General features: G+C 43.8%; 1 protein-coding gene and 1 long non-coding RNA gene across 18 annotated transcripts in view; one reads left to right on the top strand and one right to left on the bottom strand.

Moving 5' to 3' along the window:
• The window catches only part of nfixb (nuclear factor I/Xb), a 148,879-nt gene that overhangs the window by 93,770 nt on the left and 37,843 nt on the right, over window positions 1-17,266 (bottom strand). For 6 of the 16 annotated variants that reach the window (XM_051386890.1, XM_051386892.1, XM_051386895.1 and 3 more), the window contains one exon: window positions 11,522-12,053. In XM_051386890.1, the coding sequence (XP_051242850.1) occupies window positions 11,522-12,053 (532 nt within the window). Of the gene's footprint in view, window positions 1-11,521; window positions 12,054-12,564; window positions 12,817-12,839; window positions 13,602-17,266 lie in introns of those variants that run through there. The other 10 variants (XM_051386887.1, XM_051386896.1, XM_051386898.1 and 7 more) reach the window with 9 other exon arrangements.
• Window positions 11,652-16,583, top strand: LOC127355832 (uncharacterized). 2 transcript variants are annotated; one of them, XR_007881848.1, is made up of 3 exons: window positions 11,661-11,799; window positions 14,370-15,240; window positions 16,233-16,583. It is a non-coding gene; the product is annotated as an uncharacterized LOC127355832 (long non-coding RNA). The 2 variants fall into 2 exon arrangements; XR_007881847.1 differs by lacking the exon at window positions 14,370-15,240 and having other exon boundaries at window positions 11,652-11,799.

The raw sequence follows: 17,266 nt of genomic DNA, 5'->3' as shown, positions 1-17,266 counted from the left end.
GAGCAGGACAGAGAGCGTGGCAGAAAGAACCCCTATCCTCCCTCCTCCTCTCCCCGTCCGCCCACACCCACTCCTCTCCTCCATTCAGATTTACTGCTCTTAAATTGTTTGCCCTCTGGTTTTAATGGCCATCTCTAGATCATCAGCTCTTAAAATAAACACAGAGGTTTGGATTACCTTCTCTATCACAGTTCCACTAAAGCGGAACACACTTGCGGGTACTTTTTCCCTTCTCTCTTTCTGTCTTTACGTTCATTCTCTCGGTGTTGCGCTCCCCTGTATGTTTGGGCTGCTGGAGGAGAGCCTCGCATTAAAGCTGAGCAGCAGAAGAATGGAAACTCAAGTAGGGCTAAGAAGCAGGGTGGTCTGTGTCTAATAATACGCCAATCAAACGTTACCACACAAAGGGCAAATAACAGAGTAGCTCAGCTTCATTGCTGCTGCAGAGAGAGTAGAAATACTCTACCTTGCTAATAAATGGAATTGTAATCTGCAGCCACTACAACTTAACTACAACAGGTTTCTGGTGTAATTTCAACAATGAAGATCATATGCTTTAATAACTTCCTACTTTCACAGTGACATATTGCACCCAGTCAAGGACCAGAGAGGGGGGCCCAGTTTGGGCCCGGTTTACCTACCCTCTGAGGCCTGCGCACCCTGCTCTAATCCCAGGCCCCACGCCTGCCACAGGGCAGCTGGGTCATATCAGTACATGTACATTTTTGTGCGTGCACATGTGGTCGCGTCTCGTCATGTGCAGGCCGACAAGGCATCAGGTGTGAAGGGGGTTCAGGTGCTGGGCGAGTCCAGAGAGGGCACTCATATGCTCGACTGCAGACGGCTGTTTGTTGTCGCTCGGCCTGCTTCTGTGGCACACATGAGCACATGCATGGAAGCACACATACGCTCTCTTATAACACCTAAAAACACACTTCACACACTTGCCTCCTATGGACTTAAAGAGAACCACTGGGGATGCAGGCTTAATCTTCTAAGAGAGAAAAGCAGAATGGGGATGTAGCCTCGTGTTTATGAACGATAACAATTCAGTCGTCCAACTCACTCGCAACAGTTGTATTAATATGTGATTACAGAGAGAATGGGGAGCGATGTAACAAATCCCATCGCAGGGAAACAATCAGAGGCTACAGGTGGATACGTTTTTTTAAACAGCATGACTTTACTCATTATAGAGAGTAAGAATTGCATTTGGAACCGATGACGTGTTCCAAAAGCCTGTCACTGAGAAATAAGCTTTACTTCTGTTTGGGGTCTTGGAGACTTGGAGCTGTTCAATATAATGGACTGCTGCTCTATATCTGTGATTAGCGTTGACAAGACAGCTCCACCCATCCAAAGTCCCAAATGAGACTGTTTGGATCTCTGTTAATGGTATTTTAGAACAATTTCTTTATAAGAGTTCTAACAGGAAGTTTGGGCTCTCTGGGGTCTAACTGAACCCTAACATAAGCATCATCACTATGTAGGATAACAGACTGTGACTGCTTTGTCTGTGTTTTTTGGCAAACAAAACTAATATATATGACTTCATGCATAGCCAATATAACTTTAAAGCTCCCCTCCAGTCAGAAATCAGTGCTCTTCTTGTCCCTACAGTGTGCTGTGTGAATGCTGTCTGTGCAGTCTGACACCAGAAGGATGTTTTCACATTCATCTGCTGAAAGTGGAAGGTTAATCTGTGCTCATTGAAAAGCTGATTTTAAGGGGCGGGGCCTACCAGCAGGATTTGTGCCACCAGTGCACATACAATGAGAATGGACTTTACAATGAACATTTGCATATTCATAGACTCTGGAATTTTTGACGAGGTAGAAGGTAGATTCCTTTCAAAGGATTTTAATGTGGAAATTGTACTCTTTACAGAAACATCATACATCAGATCACAATAATGTAATAATGTAATTCTGAACCAGACAGTTTTTTATCTGTCTTAATATATGTCAGGAGGGGATTTTTAAACAGGAAATATTTCCTTCCTAACTATGCATTACGGTAATTTCGATATTTTATCACCTTTATCAAATGTGCAAGTTCAGTTACCAAATAAAGGGGTATTTTTCTTCATATTGGGTTTTAATAAGCTCATAAGAAAACACAAGAAAAGCATTAGAAGGGAAAAAAATACACATAGTACTTTTTGATTTTGCAAAGACTTGCACATTTTCATACATACAGCAGTGGGGTTTGTGGGACCCCAACTAATGAGCGAGCAAAGCCAATATCAACAAAACGCAAGGGTTAAAGCTGTTTTGTTTCCCTGCAGAGGATTCTTTTATATCACTGGCTTCCCTGCTTTTTAAATTATAAAACGATATCTGAGCTGCCATCTCAAAGAGTACTTAGAGCTTCTTAGAGGATAAAACTCACGTGTAAGCCCCCTGGACTGAACTAAGCTGAACAAAATGTGTGAATAACATTAAGGGGAGAAAAAATCTGCTCTAAAATTACCATTTGACATTTTCATATGTCTCACTTGGTCCACATCCAGTGACAAGTGTTATATATATCCAGAAATAGTCCATCTTAACGCCAAGAAAATCTAATATCCGTCTTTTACTCAGAGGAATATAAATTATTCCTTTGAAGCTCCGACTGTAAAAACCCTTATGTTGACGTACAGTTAGCACGTTGTAGCTACCTGTAATGTGACTTTGTTTATGCACAACTGTATTCTATCTGCTTATCCATTTTGCATAAGTGCGGGGATGCCCTCTATAGAGTGAAAGTGATCTGAGTGGATTCCTCTGGCAGAGCCCTGCGCTCTGGTTGCCCACACAGTGGGCCGGAGTGCTACGGAAACAGCCCAGCACTGCATGGCCACTCACCGTGCCAACCAGGCCAGTCGCTGACACTCCTTGGATATTGCCCAGGAAAGGTACACTGAGCACAAAAAAAATAAAAAAAAGAGAGCTACGTGGCCATGGCAACTCTATTCATCTGCCTTTCTGGACAGCTATCAGATACAGTAAGGCCATTTACGCACCAGAGCATGATAGCTTAGTGTTTATATTGTGAGGTTTAAAGCTGCAGAAGGTAAGATTTTTTTTATTACTGAAACTTTCATTATATCCTGAGAGTAGTACATGAGACAATTATTCTGTATAAGAAACAGGTTCATCTGGCTCCTCTTAGAGCTCCTAATGGAATTTGCAAGAATCCACCGGACCTGAACGAAAACAACCAATCAGAGCCAAAAAAGATAGTTGATTGCCATCATTGAGTCTCATTCCTAGGTCTTCACATACAGACACTTCGGGATCCGGGAATGAGACTCAACAATCAACTATCTTTAAGCAAAGTATCTTTCTATCTTTCTCAGCTCTGATTGGTTGTTTTTGTTCAGGCCCGGTAGATTCTTGCAAATGCCATTAGGAGCACTAGGAGGAGCCAGAGGAACCTGATTTTTTCACAGATTATCTGTCTCATGTACTACTGTCAGTATATAGTAAAGGTTTAAGCAAATATAACAAGTTATTTTAATAACAGTTACCTAATGCAGCTTTAAGTCTGCAGTAACATATAAAATGTAGAAAACTAAGCTACAATATTGGACATGTGTTATTCTGATAAATAAATCCAAACAATGCAATTTCAAAAACTTATTTTCCCCCTAATCTCTTCCATATTTCCATTGCTCACCGAGGAGAGAGGAAGAGGGGGAAAAAAACGGTGTTGTTTTTCTGTCTTTTATGAAATGTATGCATCCAAGCTGCCAATAAGAATTCAAATGAGTCTGAAATTATAGACGAGAGAGTTGAGCGCTGACAGTTGACGGGTATAATGAGAATGTTACCATCTAGAATTATGCCTGTGAAATTGAGCTGGCTGTCCGTATGAACAGCAAACAGACGGAGAAAGTGAGTGTCAGGTGATTTTTTTTTTGAGTGGGAGCCCGGAGCTGGACGGAGCCCTGCCCTGGAGAGCGTCCTCATGAGGAAGAGTGAAGGAGAATGAACTATTAAATAAAAATGATATGATGATATTGAGATAAGTGAGGGTATGATGCTCAAGTCCACATTAAAGATGCGCAAAACATAGTAAAAAAATAGCTTTTATTATGCAAGCCAACGATGCTGAATGTAAAATTTGGACTCATACAAAAGACTTCACTGAGTTATAGTTATTATTGTCAAATCTTCCTAATCTGTTGCTTAAAAGTGATGTCTCCAACGCCTTGTTCAAAGTGTAAATCCCTCTCTTCATTTCTTTGTCCCCGCCTGAGCGCCGCATTCACTGTTCAGCTGCTCAGAGACATGTTTATTTATTTATCTGTTTCCCATTAATTAGAGCATTCGCGCTGACAAACGTGGAAGTGGTGGCGTTAGCGCCTGGTTTGCACCCACCTTCCCCTGACTCTAAGGATGCACGAGTCGGAGAGGAGTGCTGCGTTTTTTTAAGTGACAATGATGGAGAAAAGACAACCAGGTGCACACCGAAAAAAAACCCACCCTGACAGAATTTGATGAACTCAGAGACACTGACATATTTAAATACAGCAAGTTAGTCTGATAAAAGTGGGGAGAGCCCGAAAAGCTACATTTGCCACTGACATAAGTGGAAAACAAGGCAAAAATAAAGGGTGGATAAATATGGAGTGCACCTTACAGTCCATACTGTGCTTCTCACTGGGAACGGGACCCCCACCCCCACGACCCCCATATATTCACTCTGTTATTTCAGGGAACAAAAGGGGGGCTCTCGAGGCCATGGGTGGATCCATGAAAGGAAGAAAGGAGTCCTGCTCCTGGTCCTGGCTGAATAGAGGCCTTTCACACTTAGAGAGGCCTGTTTACTCTCCCTCAATAATGGCTCTAATTTTCTGATCATTATTGAGTAATTCCATCCACCCCCACACCCAGCGTTTAATGCTTTCTCCAATCACTCACGGCCCCCACGTCCTTGTCTATGAAGGGCCCCCGGGTCTCTGCCCCGAATGATGAACAATACACGAGTCCTTAATCCCGACTACCATTTCCTGCTCTGCCTGTGAATAAAGACACCTGAAGACATTTTGCAAAAGTCAAAAATATGCAAAAATGATATTTGGATGAAATCACTCACTGTTAATTTGCCAGGTTTTTCCCCCCACATGTGGAATCATTCTCTCCTCCTCTCCTGATTGGAGAGGAAGAGCGATTTATCCTCCATTTTGTTTTGGACCTGAATCCACAGCAGCACCATCACACCAAGCAACACCGTCCGCTTTCTGCTAAAAGCCGGTGGAAAATATTTTGGAGGAAGGGGGGGGACTGGTAACACGATAAACGGCATTTTATTCAACGGGCCACAAAATAAAACCTAAGTTTATATGTTCGGCTCGCTTTTTTCTCTGGCAACCCGCTGTGAAAAAGCAACCGTAGGAGTGGTGGTAGGGGCGAAAGGGGACGCGCAGAGGGGAAGATGTGTTAAGCGAAAACAAGGATATGGGGGGAAAAATGTTAAAATGAGAGAGAAAGAAAAGGATCAGAAGGAGAGAAGTTGGCAGAGACTGTGTCGGTTTGAAAAAGCTGGCACCTTCTAAACAGAGCTGCAGCTCTGGGTGCCAAACGCTGCCAACCAGCCCCACTAGCCTGAATATCTGCCCTCCCTCTCTCTTTGTTTTCAGCATGGCATTCTGCATCATCTTTATTCTACGGTTTTCTTTTTACTTTATATCAGCGCTCAATATCATCCTAACAGCAGTGACTGACATTTATTACCATTAAATGAGAGAATAAATAAGGGAAAAATCAAAAAGAGATATTTATTCATCTACACATTATTAGTGTTGATTTCAAGGATTTTATTTGGGGGTTTTTTTGTAAGAGGATTTTGTTTGCGTATCATTGATAATTTTTTTAATTTGAGATGGTTTTAAATCAAAAAAAAAAAAAAAAAAAAGATAAAAAAGAAATCCACACAGAGACGGGGGAACTGTGCTCGGCGGTGTCGCTGCGTTCCGGTCCCGTTTTCCGTATGGAAAGAGCTGTCCCAATTACAGGGCAGGCTCCCTCGTGCTCTGCTCCACTGGACCGAGGGGAACGAGGCGCGAGGCGGACCGATCAGAATCTGGCTGCTGGGAAGCGGCCCAGAAATAAAGACGCTCTCTTTCCTCTTCTCCTCTGCTGTCTTCACCTCTCCTCTCCTCCTGCTCTTTGCCCTTCGGCTCAAGCAGCTGAGGAGCCAAGCCACCCCTCCTGCGCCGGGATACGTATGTTTTTAGGGGGACAGACAGATTTCAGGCCTGGCGCCTGTACAGAGGATGAGAGCACCGGTCATGCAAATTCACACACTGAAACGAGACAGCGTTAAAATAACACACAAAGAAACTGAAGGGAAAATGTGCGGCTGTTTTGTGTTCCTGTTATTGAAAAAAAGGGAGAAAATCCATTCAGGATGAATATAAATAAACTGCTCAATAGATAAATAAATACATAGATTTATTTTAATACGTTTAATAAGTGTTCACTATATTCCTATAATATTAGTAATTTAATTTCTTGAGAAATAAAAACATTTCTGTTTCTTAAATCTCAGCCACCATTTGCTGAGCAAGTATTAAAAACAACTCTGCTGAGCGGAGCAGCTAAATTGATAAAAGAGACAGCATAACATTTATTAACCTTAATTACACAAATAATTAAAAATCACTGTACAGTGAAATTAGGAAATAAAGCTAATCCATGTTGCCCACAATAGGTACTTTCTGGTACAAGGAATTTTTCTATTTGCAAAGCTAAGACCTGACCTTTGTTTCTAAATTAGACTTAATTCAATCATATACTCAGTCTTTTGTGTATCTTTTCCTGTATTATTCACTAAACTGGATAATTACAGTGAATATGAAGCAGGTTGGCCTGCTACCAAGCCCGTGGAGCTGCTAGGCAGTCGGACCTGCAGACTGGAGGAAAGTCGTGAGGGATCGGTTAGAGGAGGTCAGAGGATTCGGGCCAAGCAGCGGCGCAGCGGCTTGCACCTTTTGACCAATTTATTTTGATCATACTGGAATAATCTGTTTACCAGCAATTCCTTACACTCCGCACACTCCACTCTTCTTCCCCCTCCTTCTCTGACACAGAAAAAGCAACTGGAAAAACTAGGGGGCTCTGAAAACGGGCCAAACTGGGGCTGTCGGAGGCCCCTACGCCTCAGCGCGTATTAAAAACAGCACAGTGTCACTGATGCTGTCCCGCCATGAGACGGGGCTCGCCGAAGCTCAAACTTTATTGGCCGCATTATTTCAAATGACAACAAAGCGTAAGAAAGTTTCCGTTGAAAGTGTCGGACCAGCAGTGTTTTTCACACCAGATGAATGTGGCTCCCTCGGCGCCGACGCTCTCTGTTTCTCTGTCGGCCCGGGTTACGGACCGATGCCAGAACACTGGAGCACAATTCTACTCTCCATCCAGAAATCTCTGCGACAACACGCTCAGCCAAGGAAAAGAAGAGACAGAGGGATTTTTTTTTTCCTCTTTTAAACATTACGATTCTCTCCTTTCTTCTTCTGCAAACACTCAGGACAACATAACCTACAACAGCCACAGTGTACAGCCTCTATAAACCACCACACACAAAACAAAACCCACTCTGTCCTGTTTGGTCTCTTCTTCATTATGTAACTGCATCTGATAGCGTTACCTCCTTTAGAAGCTCAGGATATTGGGCAAAGCAGATAAGATGTGTTTGATGGATTAGCGTGACGTGCAGGCGTTAAGTCTCTCAGTCTGGCTGTCTGTCTCCCTGTCGAGTCCTCTCTTTGTTCGCCTCTATTAAAAGACATTCTCTTGGCCATTTGTAATGTCGGGGACGACGCGCGCAGACACATTGATGGGTAAATGAACGTCTTAGGAGCACCATAGCAGCATGGAGATACGGTGCAGTCTGGCACAAGCGCGCACAGCTGGCTTTCGGACCTGGCCCGGGACACCTCTCTGGTCTGTCTGTCTCCAGCGCGGAGAACAGATACGGAGGCTGCACTCTCAGAAACATCTTTTTATCATAACAGCTCGAGTAATGAAAGCTGTATGAGGTGGCTCGGGCTCCAAACATGACTAATGCTAGACCGGACAAATATGGAACACGACGCTCGAAAAACATGACCTGATCTGGGGTCCGAAGGCCCTCAGCGCCCAACTGGCGAGCCAGACTTTAGTTTTCGACAGACATGTGATCAAAGATGAGGTCAGATCCTCTCTCTCTTCTCCCCCCCACCATCTCCCTTGCTTCCTCCACATCCCTGAACCATTATTGTTATCATCATCAGATGCAGCAGGATCAGGGGAAAGAACGTAAACCACTTTTGGGGTCGACTCTCATCAGCCCGTGACGATTACATCCTGATCTGTGTGTGCTGTGTGCAGCCAGGTATTTGTCAAATAACACAGTGATCAGGCTCTTTTTGGTAGTGGAACCTTTCTTTGCAGCTGCAGAGCAGAAGCGCAGATCAGAGTACAGCGGCTGTGATCTGTCCCAGCTCTCCCTGCCCCTCCTGGACGGGCCCAAGTCTATAATTGGACAAAAGCAGAGACACATACTGTAGCGAAACAGAGGAGGGGGTTAGTGTGTGTGTGTGTGTGTTGTATCTCCTGTTCTGTCAACCTCCCCGCTTGAAAGCAGAGCCCCCCCCCGCAGCTGGCGACAGTGACATCAGTGGGACAAGAGAACTGAAACGCCGCGGCGGGGACAGGCGGGTGAGACGGACGCGGTCCAATCATCAGGCCTGGCAACTGATAGCTTCCGCAAGACACAGACACCCTGGAATGAGGAGCTAAGAATAAAACTGTAACGCTGCCACCCCAAAGGTTAGAATGGAGCCACTGCCTGTCTGTCCTCTGTAAACTCTGGTTAACCCCAGCCAGCCGCCTGGAAAACACAGCAATCCAAGCTCCGTACAAGTTGATGTTTTTTTGTTTGGTTCCTGATGTTCTCTCTGTCCCGCTGGAGCCCTACGCACAAGGTGCTGCCTTTGAGGCTGCTGTGGAAGAGCTGAGCAGGAGAATAAGAACCCATCTCCCCTCCCACAGTAGCGGACTTTGACAGCAGATGCAGCTCTAAATGCACTCTGCTTTTTTAGGCAAGCGGGAAAGACAATAAATAGCAGCGCTTCATTTATGACGGAAACACACAAGCCTTTTCCAATTTTAAAAAACAATAATTGAACAGATTCATATAAGAACGCTCAGGAGCACAAACGTGATGTGCAAACACACAAATCAGCAAGATGAAGGCTGATCTAGTGTATGTATGGGGGGGGCTGCAGGATTCTGGCACGGAGTGAAAAAAGGCTTTACTCCGAGGGGCACCAGGCTGCGCTGGGAGCTAATCTGAGCCGCGGTTCGCCACGGCGCATTGTGGAACAGGAAGAGGCGCTCACGGAGGCCCCGCAAACTCAAGCAGAGTTACACACTGGGCTGAAAGGAGCCTGGCAAGGGGTACTCTGTCACAGAGGAACGCTGCTCCTCCCTGCCAAGGAGAAGAATTAAGGTCCTGTAACTGTATGCCAGTTTGTGGTAAGAGACCCGGGATAATAGTAAAGGGCAGAGAGAGGGTCTGTAACAGCAGCCTTTTCACCTGATCTACCTGCAAACACCTGAATGATAGAAACACATACCTGGGCTGTGACTGGAAATGATGAAAAGGCAAAATATATGATTTCAAATTGTAAATTAAAACTGGAGTCACAGTGAATCTATAGTATTTATGGTAAGTGACAAACGATATTATCACGCATCGCGATAAAAAACATTGTGGTAAATTTCTATTATCGGGATAACTGAATATCCTCACATGGCTTGACTTGAAAAAGCTGTTTTTCTCTCCAGCATACAGTCCTAGATTGATTTCCTGATTATTATTTTTTTGAACAAGTGGACAAGAGGGAGCCAGCATCTTTCTATTCATTCCAAAATCCTAATCCTGTCACCATGACTGAAGGCTCGGCTCACCCGTTGTATCCCCCACAAAAAGCATTAAACTGGATGTGTGGAAACAGTATAGATTCCAAAATAAGATGAGATTCTGTCTGTGATGCAATAAATATGTGTTTTTAACAAAAAGTATAAAGTATATTTTCACGATTATCGCGATACACCATATTATCGCGATTATTTGCGCCACAATAATTGAGACTTGAAATTTTCATATTGTGCCTATTTGTGGTGCAGCTGGGCTCACACACAGCACATTTCAAGCACCCACAAATACAAGGGCTACACCACCTGCAACACCACTGCTGCACCAGCAGCTGTGTTCTTTTTTCACTTTCACTAAATTTCATTTTTAAACACAATCATGTGACTTTTGCACACCTCGAAAGCTGTTGATTTAGATCTGCTGCAATGAAAGTGGATTATTTGCAGAGTGACAGTTGTGTTCCCTGCAGTAACGTGCCACTAAATTAATGTAGAATATTTTTAGCTTAAAAATTAACTAAATAACTAAATATAATCTTATTGTTTTACACCAGAAAAAAGGAAGAAAGAGTGTTTAATTTTGCAAAAGCAATAAAAAAAACCTAGTTAATAATTTATGTTAATTTAACATTTTAGTATTGCTATTTAATAACACAAAAGAATTATCCTTGCTAAAATCAATTAAATTAAGTATCTATATATGCTAAATATAAAAAACGGAATATTATAACTAATACAGAAAGTGAGAAGAATGCATGCAGGGTTGATCACACTAAATATTTTTACCACCTCTATTTTAACTGATTGGTCAGAGCAGGAAGCACGTGTGCCGAATATGGAAAAATAAAACATCTCATAAACAAACAGAAGTCTCTACTTGTGCGCAACAAATGTGAGCAGGGCAGCTTGGGTGAGTTGTGTTTGAGGGAGGGCTCCTGTGTGTGTGTGTGTCTCCACTTGTGAGTGTGTGAGTGTGGCATAAGGCGGCCGAGGCTGCAGACAGGCTGACTCTCCCTGCCTCCTAAACTACCTGGGACGGGGCCAGCTGTCACTGCACTCTCCAGACCACCACACACACACACACACCAATCTCACAATAACATACACATGGATTACAGACACATGACAAACAGCCTCACACACACATACACGTATGCACATGCATGCACACACAGATAAACAGGTTTGCAGATGCTTTTGTTTACACATGGCACCGGAAAACATGCACATTTGGATTTGGACAAATTTGCACACAAATGCTTGAACAAATGTACCAATGCAAACATATCTCTAGGTAAACACAGGTTTTAAGCCTGGCTGTTAAATTCTCAGAATCTCTTTAAAGCAGATAGAAACATCTCTCTGGAACACATTTTTGAAAGATGACGCCGCGCAGGCTGGCCCTTTAAATGTCAAGATGCAGTCGCTATCTGAATTCTGACGGCATTTATCGAATCCTGGCACTGGTTCGGCTGGGCACGCAGCAAAGGGTAGGGTCTAATCTGCCACACGCATGCCAGCGTGTGTGTGACACATCACATGCTGACCTGTGTGTGTGTGTGTGTGTGTGTGTGTGTGTGTCACATAGGTGGCGGCAGCCCACGTACCTGGTGTGTGGACGAAGTAGGCCAGGTAGAGGTCCAGCTCCTTGACCGTCACTCCGATGTGGTGCGGCTGGACGCAGAGGCCATGGTTGGAGCACTGGGGCGACTTGACCAGCCGCTCGCCGTCCGTGCTCTCCAGGGGGCTGCCCTTGAACAGGATGACCATCACCAGGTCCAGCCGCCACACCTTGTCGGCCTGGCGGAGGCAGTCGATGCGGCGGATCTTGCCCTTCTGGTCAGGGTTGGACAGCACGCAGCAGGGGGCCTTCTTCCCCGTGATGGTGAGCACAAAGTCCTCGCGGAACTCTGGCCGGATGTCCTTGCGGAGCTTGGCCAGCAGGCGCGAGGCCCACTTCTGCTTGATCTCTGGCTTCTCCCCCAGCAGCTCGTCCTTCACCGCACGCTCCTCGTCCTTGGTCATCCTCTTTTCGTGCTTCTTGAAGTACTTGCGCTTACGGGCCTGCAGGTTGAACCAGGTGTAGGAGAAGGCACGGACATGGGGGAGGAGGGCCTCAATGAAGGGATGAAATTCATCCTGAGGAGAGGGAGGAAAAGACGTAGTGTTAGGAGGCTGGAAAGGCTTTTAGTTTAAAAGAGAGCATGCAAATCTTCAAAATAAAGCTGTTAAAGCAATTTCTTATGAAAATAAGGCAATAGAGAAATAGTGAAAATGTAATAAAATATATGATAATGCAGTGATTATAATAATCGTTATTAAAATCTAAATTATTATAATTACATGTTAATTGAGAAACTAATTACTAAATATTTAAATTCAAAAAAAGCTATTCAAATAATATTCTTGTCTAAAATGTTTATATTTTAGCATTATCCATTCAGATAAAATGTAAATAAATATGCAGTAATTATAAAGAAAATCATCTTAACTGTTAGCCTCCTTTTGCATAAATAAACACCAAAACATTCAAGGCAACAAATGCAAAAAGCATGAATTCAAATCCAAAAGCAGCTGAAAAGCTGAGCCAAGTTGCGCTCCCGGTGTTCTGCTGCAAAAAGAAAAAAGTTATTCTGCTGTACCATAATACCTTCGCTACATATCTCTGGGCAACAAAGCCCAGATCTCGCCACAGCGCTCCTGTGCCAGGGTTGCCACACACCGGTCGCTCACCACCGCCAAGCTTTGTCGCCACAAGACCACTGTTGAAATGTGCCGCTAAAAGATCAGCCATACCATTTCCTATCTCTGCTACCATGCAAGGGAGCTCCAACCAGACTCACATTTCCACAACAAACTGAAAGCAGACAGAATTCACCACAGAAAACCACACTGCTAGAGGAAGACAGACGGCCTGGTAGTTACCATTTTGCACTCTCATCATAAATTTGGCACAGCGTTTAAAGTGAAAAAAAAATCTCCTGCACCAGTTTTTTTTTTTCCTCCCGCGCTCCCCAATGTAAAGCAAGTGCTGGTTTGGCAGGGTGTGGAGAATTAGCAGATGAAAAAGAAAAAAAACTTTGGGGGCTGTAAAAAAATAATTAGCAGAATATGCTGCTCACTGAAGACAGTAGGCCAAAGTTTAAAACAAAAAACCCCAAGATTTAAAAGGAAGAATTCACTGCAGCCGGACCACGGCCAGCAGCTCTTTACACAACAGCAAAAAATGGCAAAAAAGACAGATTAAAAACTTGTAGCAAGAAAAACGATCAATTAAAAATAGAAATGTCAAGGGCTAAAAAAAAGAACTTAAAGAACGGAGATAGATGCACTTAAAATAAACAGTCCTTTGTGCATTCCAAAAAATAAAAAAATGAACCTTGAAAAAAAAAAAAAGAAAAGAAAAAAAAAAAATCCTTGGCAAAGTGTAATTGGTAGTGGTGTCTGTTCTGATCCCTGGGCCGGGCGCAAGACTCACACACACACACACACACACACTCACTCACTCACACACACACAGATGGGGGGGCCAGGGAGAGCAGAGCAGAATAGGGAGGAAAAAAAAAATAGAGAGCCGAATCAATGTTGGACGAGCGCATACGACCGCTGGCAAAGCCGAGTGCTGCTTCTTTTTTCCCCTTTTCTCTCCAACTCTCTCTCTTTCTCTTTCTGTTTCTCGCTCGCCGTCTCTCGTCCTCTCCGCGTTCTTTCCCTAACCATTGCTTGAGCCTTTGCCAGCACGAGTAGGGCCCACCTATTTGGCAACAAGATGCCTGTAGCCCAGCCAATGCGTTAGCTTCAAGAGCTGAAAGGGAGGGAAAAAGAGAAAGAGGAGAGGGTAGGGAGGGAGGGAGGGGATGGGAGGTGTGTGTGGTGGCAATGAGAAGGAGAGAGCGAGAGCGTGCAGGAGAGAGAGAAAGAGCAGGTGGGAGTGGAAGAGAGCAAGCAGCCTTGTCCGACGCCGCGCAATTTGCCAAATCGACAAGTTCCACTCTGACACGGAGGCAAAGTTCAGGGGGAGCAAGTCTCCTCCTGCACCAATCCCCGCAGCCCTCAGCCCGCCTCCATCTTTACTATGGCCGCCATCGCCTCGTCTCCCTCACCCCCATGCGCACACACACACCCCCGCCCTCTCGGTCTCTCTCTACCCTTCTCTCTGCTTGCATAATGCCACCTTGGCAGAGGATGGCAAAGAGAGGACACACAGCTTCAGAATCCCTCCAGACCCCACCACCGGCAGCTGCTCATGGGTTTACCACAGCAAACAAAGAGGGAGAAACAAACCCAGGCAGCCACACTCCCTCTGACTGCACACACACAAATCAATGACGAGATGATTTAGAGGAAAAATACAGAAATGGTAACAGGATTGAAGAGGGGGAGGCAGCGGAGGAAACTAAATCTTTATTGAACAGCAAAGTGTTCCCCAATCCTAAATTTTGCCTCCCCCTGCAGAACTCCCGGGAGGGTCTGGCGTCGGAGCTGCGACGGCTGCCATGTTGCCTCATCGCGAGGCACATCGTTCAGGGTTGCACCTGCTCCGCAGACAAGCCAGTCTGAGGTGCTGAATCACACAGCGGGAGGACGGAGGCTTGTGACTCCAAAGAAATCATATGATTCCTCAGTTCATGTGCTGTTCACATCACTCACAAGTCTGCCAACGCCGGAGTCCACGGCAACAAAACCTATCCAGTATCACCTAGAGACCCGCTCCACTTAGAATCACACACAGCCAACAGATGCAGATGCAAAGAGATCAGTGGATCAGTTGAAAATTAACCTGCAACTATTCAGATTATCAGTTCTTTTTCCAGCCTCTCAAAAATGAGTATTTGGTGCTTTGCTTTGTCATGTATGACACCAAACTGAATATGTTTTGACTGATGGTCATACAAAATAGACAATTAAAAGATGTCCCCTTGGGCTCTGGGGAATTATAACAGGCCTTTTTCACAGCTTTCTAGCATTTTACAGGAGTTGCAGCTCTAAATTAGCATTTTCACACATTATTTGAATTCATACATTTCTCTCCTTAATCAAAGAAAACCACAAGTCACAGTGCCCAAAACTCAAGAGTTTAGACTCTTATTGAAGGACATCTAAATGTTAAAATAATGACCAAAGCTAAACTGCATAATGCAAACAAAGGTAGAGGCACTCACTCATACACAACCCACACACAACCTCCATTCTCTCCCTAATAAACATCCCGGCCTCCAGCCTCACTCCCAACAATGCAGTGCAGCTTCATGAACATCAGCCAGTGAAGGACACCACACCTCCACATTGATCCCCGCTTGCAGACTCGAAGACGTTTGATGCACAGGTCAGATAAAGCAACAAAGGAAGCCACACTGTGTGGTGGTGGTGCGTGTGTCTTTGTGTATATATATGTGTGTGTGTGTGTGTGTGTGTGTGTGAGAGAGAGTTAAATATATTTCTGTTTCCCACCTGCAGCACAAAAATCAGGAAACTTAACTGGCACTTGAATGCGACTCATGTGTGTCTGCTTTTTAGTCAGGAATGAAGCGTTTGTGGCTGACCCTGCCAAAATGCAAATAAAATACCATTCACATGTCACTAGGATTTGACTACAAGGCGCTTTTAAGTCATTTTCCTTAGCTATGCTATTTTTTATATTATTTTAAATGTTTTGCTTTCCATGTGCTTCCAGTCACATATTTATTCTCCAGGAATAACTGTCGTGTAGTTTCCTGCCAAGTACCAAAATCTAGAGGGAGAGAAACTGTCATTCAGACTATCCGTAGGTGATCTGCACTGTCTGCTGCAGCACTCCCGGCCTACATGGTGCTCAGGCTGCTGTAAGGGACGCTTTAGGTGATCCATCCAACATAAACCCGTCAATCATCTTAAATCTCCTTACCTGGAAGCTCCTAGAGCCAAATGGCCTTCAGCTTTAATTAGGGCTTCTTATCAATTAACAGTCGGAGCTGCCGCTGTTCCTCCTCGTGATATTACTTTTTTTTTTTCAACAAACAAATCCAAACAAAAGCTTCCGGTGTTTCATCTTTTACCTTAAAAACGCGGATGCAGTCTGCGCATGACGCATTTCAGGGCCTGGAAATGAAAAGAAGAAAAAAAAAAAAAAGACAAACAATCCCTGCGCGTGCTTCTCTAATAGACCGAAATTCAGCCAATTAAAGTCATGGATTATTCTCCACCAACATGTTTCTCTGGCTAATTCCCTCAAATATCATCCAGACTCCGTTAATAAGACGAAAAACTCAGCCAAAACAATTAAAAATGCACCATCACCCCTCTCTCTCTCTCTCTCTCTCTCTCTCTCTCTTCTCGTAGGGCGCTTACAAAATATGAATACTTCAAAAACAGGGAAGACATCATCATCATCATCCAGCAATAATGTGGGGAAAAAGCTGGCAGTAGACGCATTTGCCATTACAAAAAAAGCCGACGTCGGGTTATACCGGCTGAGGAGAGCCGAAACTGGAGGAAATGTGACTGAAAATGTGGTCTGTGCAGGGAATGAGGGCCACTCTCCTGCAAGGCCCCGAATGACCCGGAATACTGCTGCACATGTGCAATAAAATATGTGCAAATTTGTTCTATTAAAGCCTGGTTTCACCCATTTTGTCACATTCTTTAAATGAGATTTGTATTATAAAAACGAAATAAACCTAAATATTAAAATGTGTTCTACTGATTTTTTATTTCAACCTGCAGAAGCATCCATTTCAGTTTCAGAATTCTCTGCATGAAATCCCTCAGCTGGATTTAAACAGTCCAAAGACAAAAGAGATGATTTTGAAGTCCTTCATTTTTCTATTCTCCGCACGTCTGACCGAGACTGGAGTTGGCTGCCAACTTCAGATTAACTCTTTCAGTGAGGAGAGAAAAGGCTCTTTACTCTGGAAAAAAACCCAGAGTTTGATTCATTAGTGCGCCTGTGAAACTCTGTTTTCAGCTCCGTTTGGATGAACAGACGAGAGTCCATCCATTAAAACTGCTGATAATTTGGTATTTTCTATTAATTTGCATGATCAGCCTTAAATTATCCAGGTTTATTGTTTGCTATTAGGCTATTTAACACCTCAATAATTTACATTTGTTTTATCTAAATCATATCTAGGAACAATATTATTAATAATAATTAATAATATATAATAAATAATAATTTAATTTAGGTCTAATAATGTTGATCAGAATTAGTTTTTTCTATTTTTTCCAGCCAGTTCAATGTGGAACTCTTCTGCAGGGCACGTCAATTCTCAGAATATAAACTGTTATAATGTTATCCTATTTTGCTTGCAACGCTGCAAACAAATGAATCAATATTAAGTCTTAATAAAGCGGTGAGCAGGAGGCCTTCCTGC

Source organism: Dicentrarchus labrax, unplaced genomic scaffold (assembly GCF_905237075.1).
Source record: "Dicentrarchus labrax unplaced genomic scaffold, dlabrax2021, whole genome shotgun sequence".
Taxonomy (NCBI): Eukaryota; Metazoa; Chordata; class Actinopteri; family Moronidae; genus Dicentrarchus; species Dicentrarchus labrax.
Note: the sequence above shows the minus strand (reverse complement) of the source record. Positions and strands in the feature narration are given on the sequence as shown.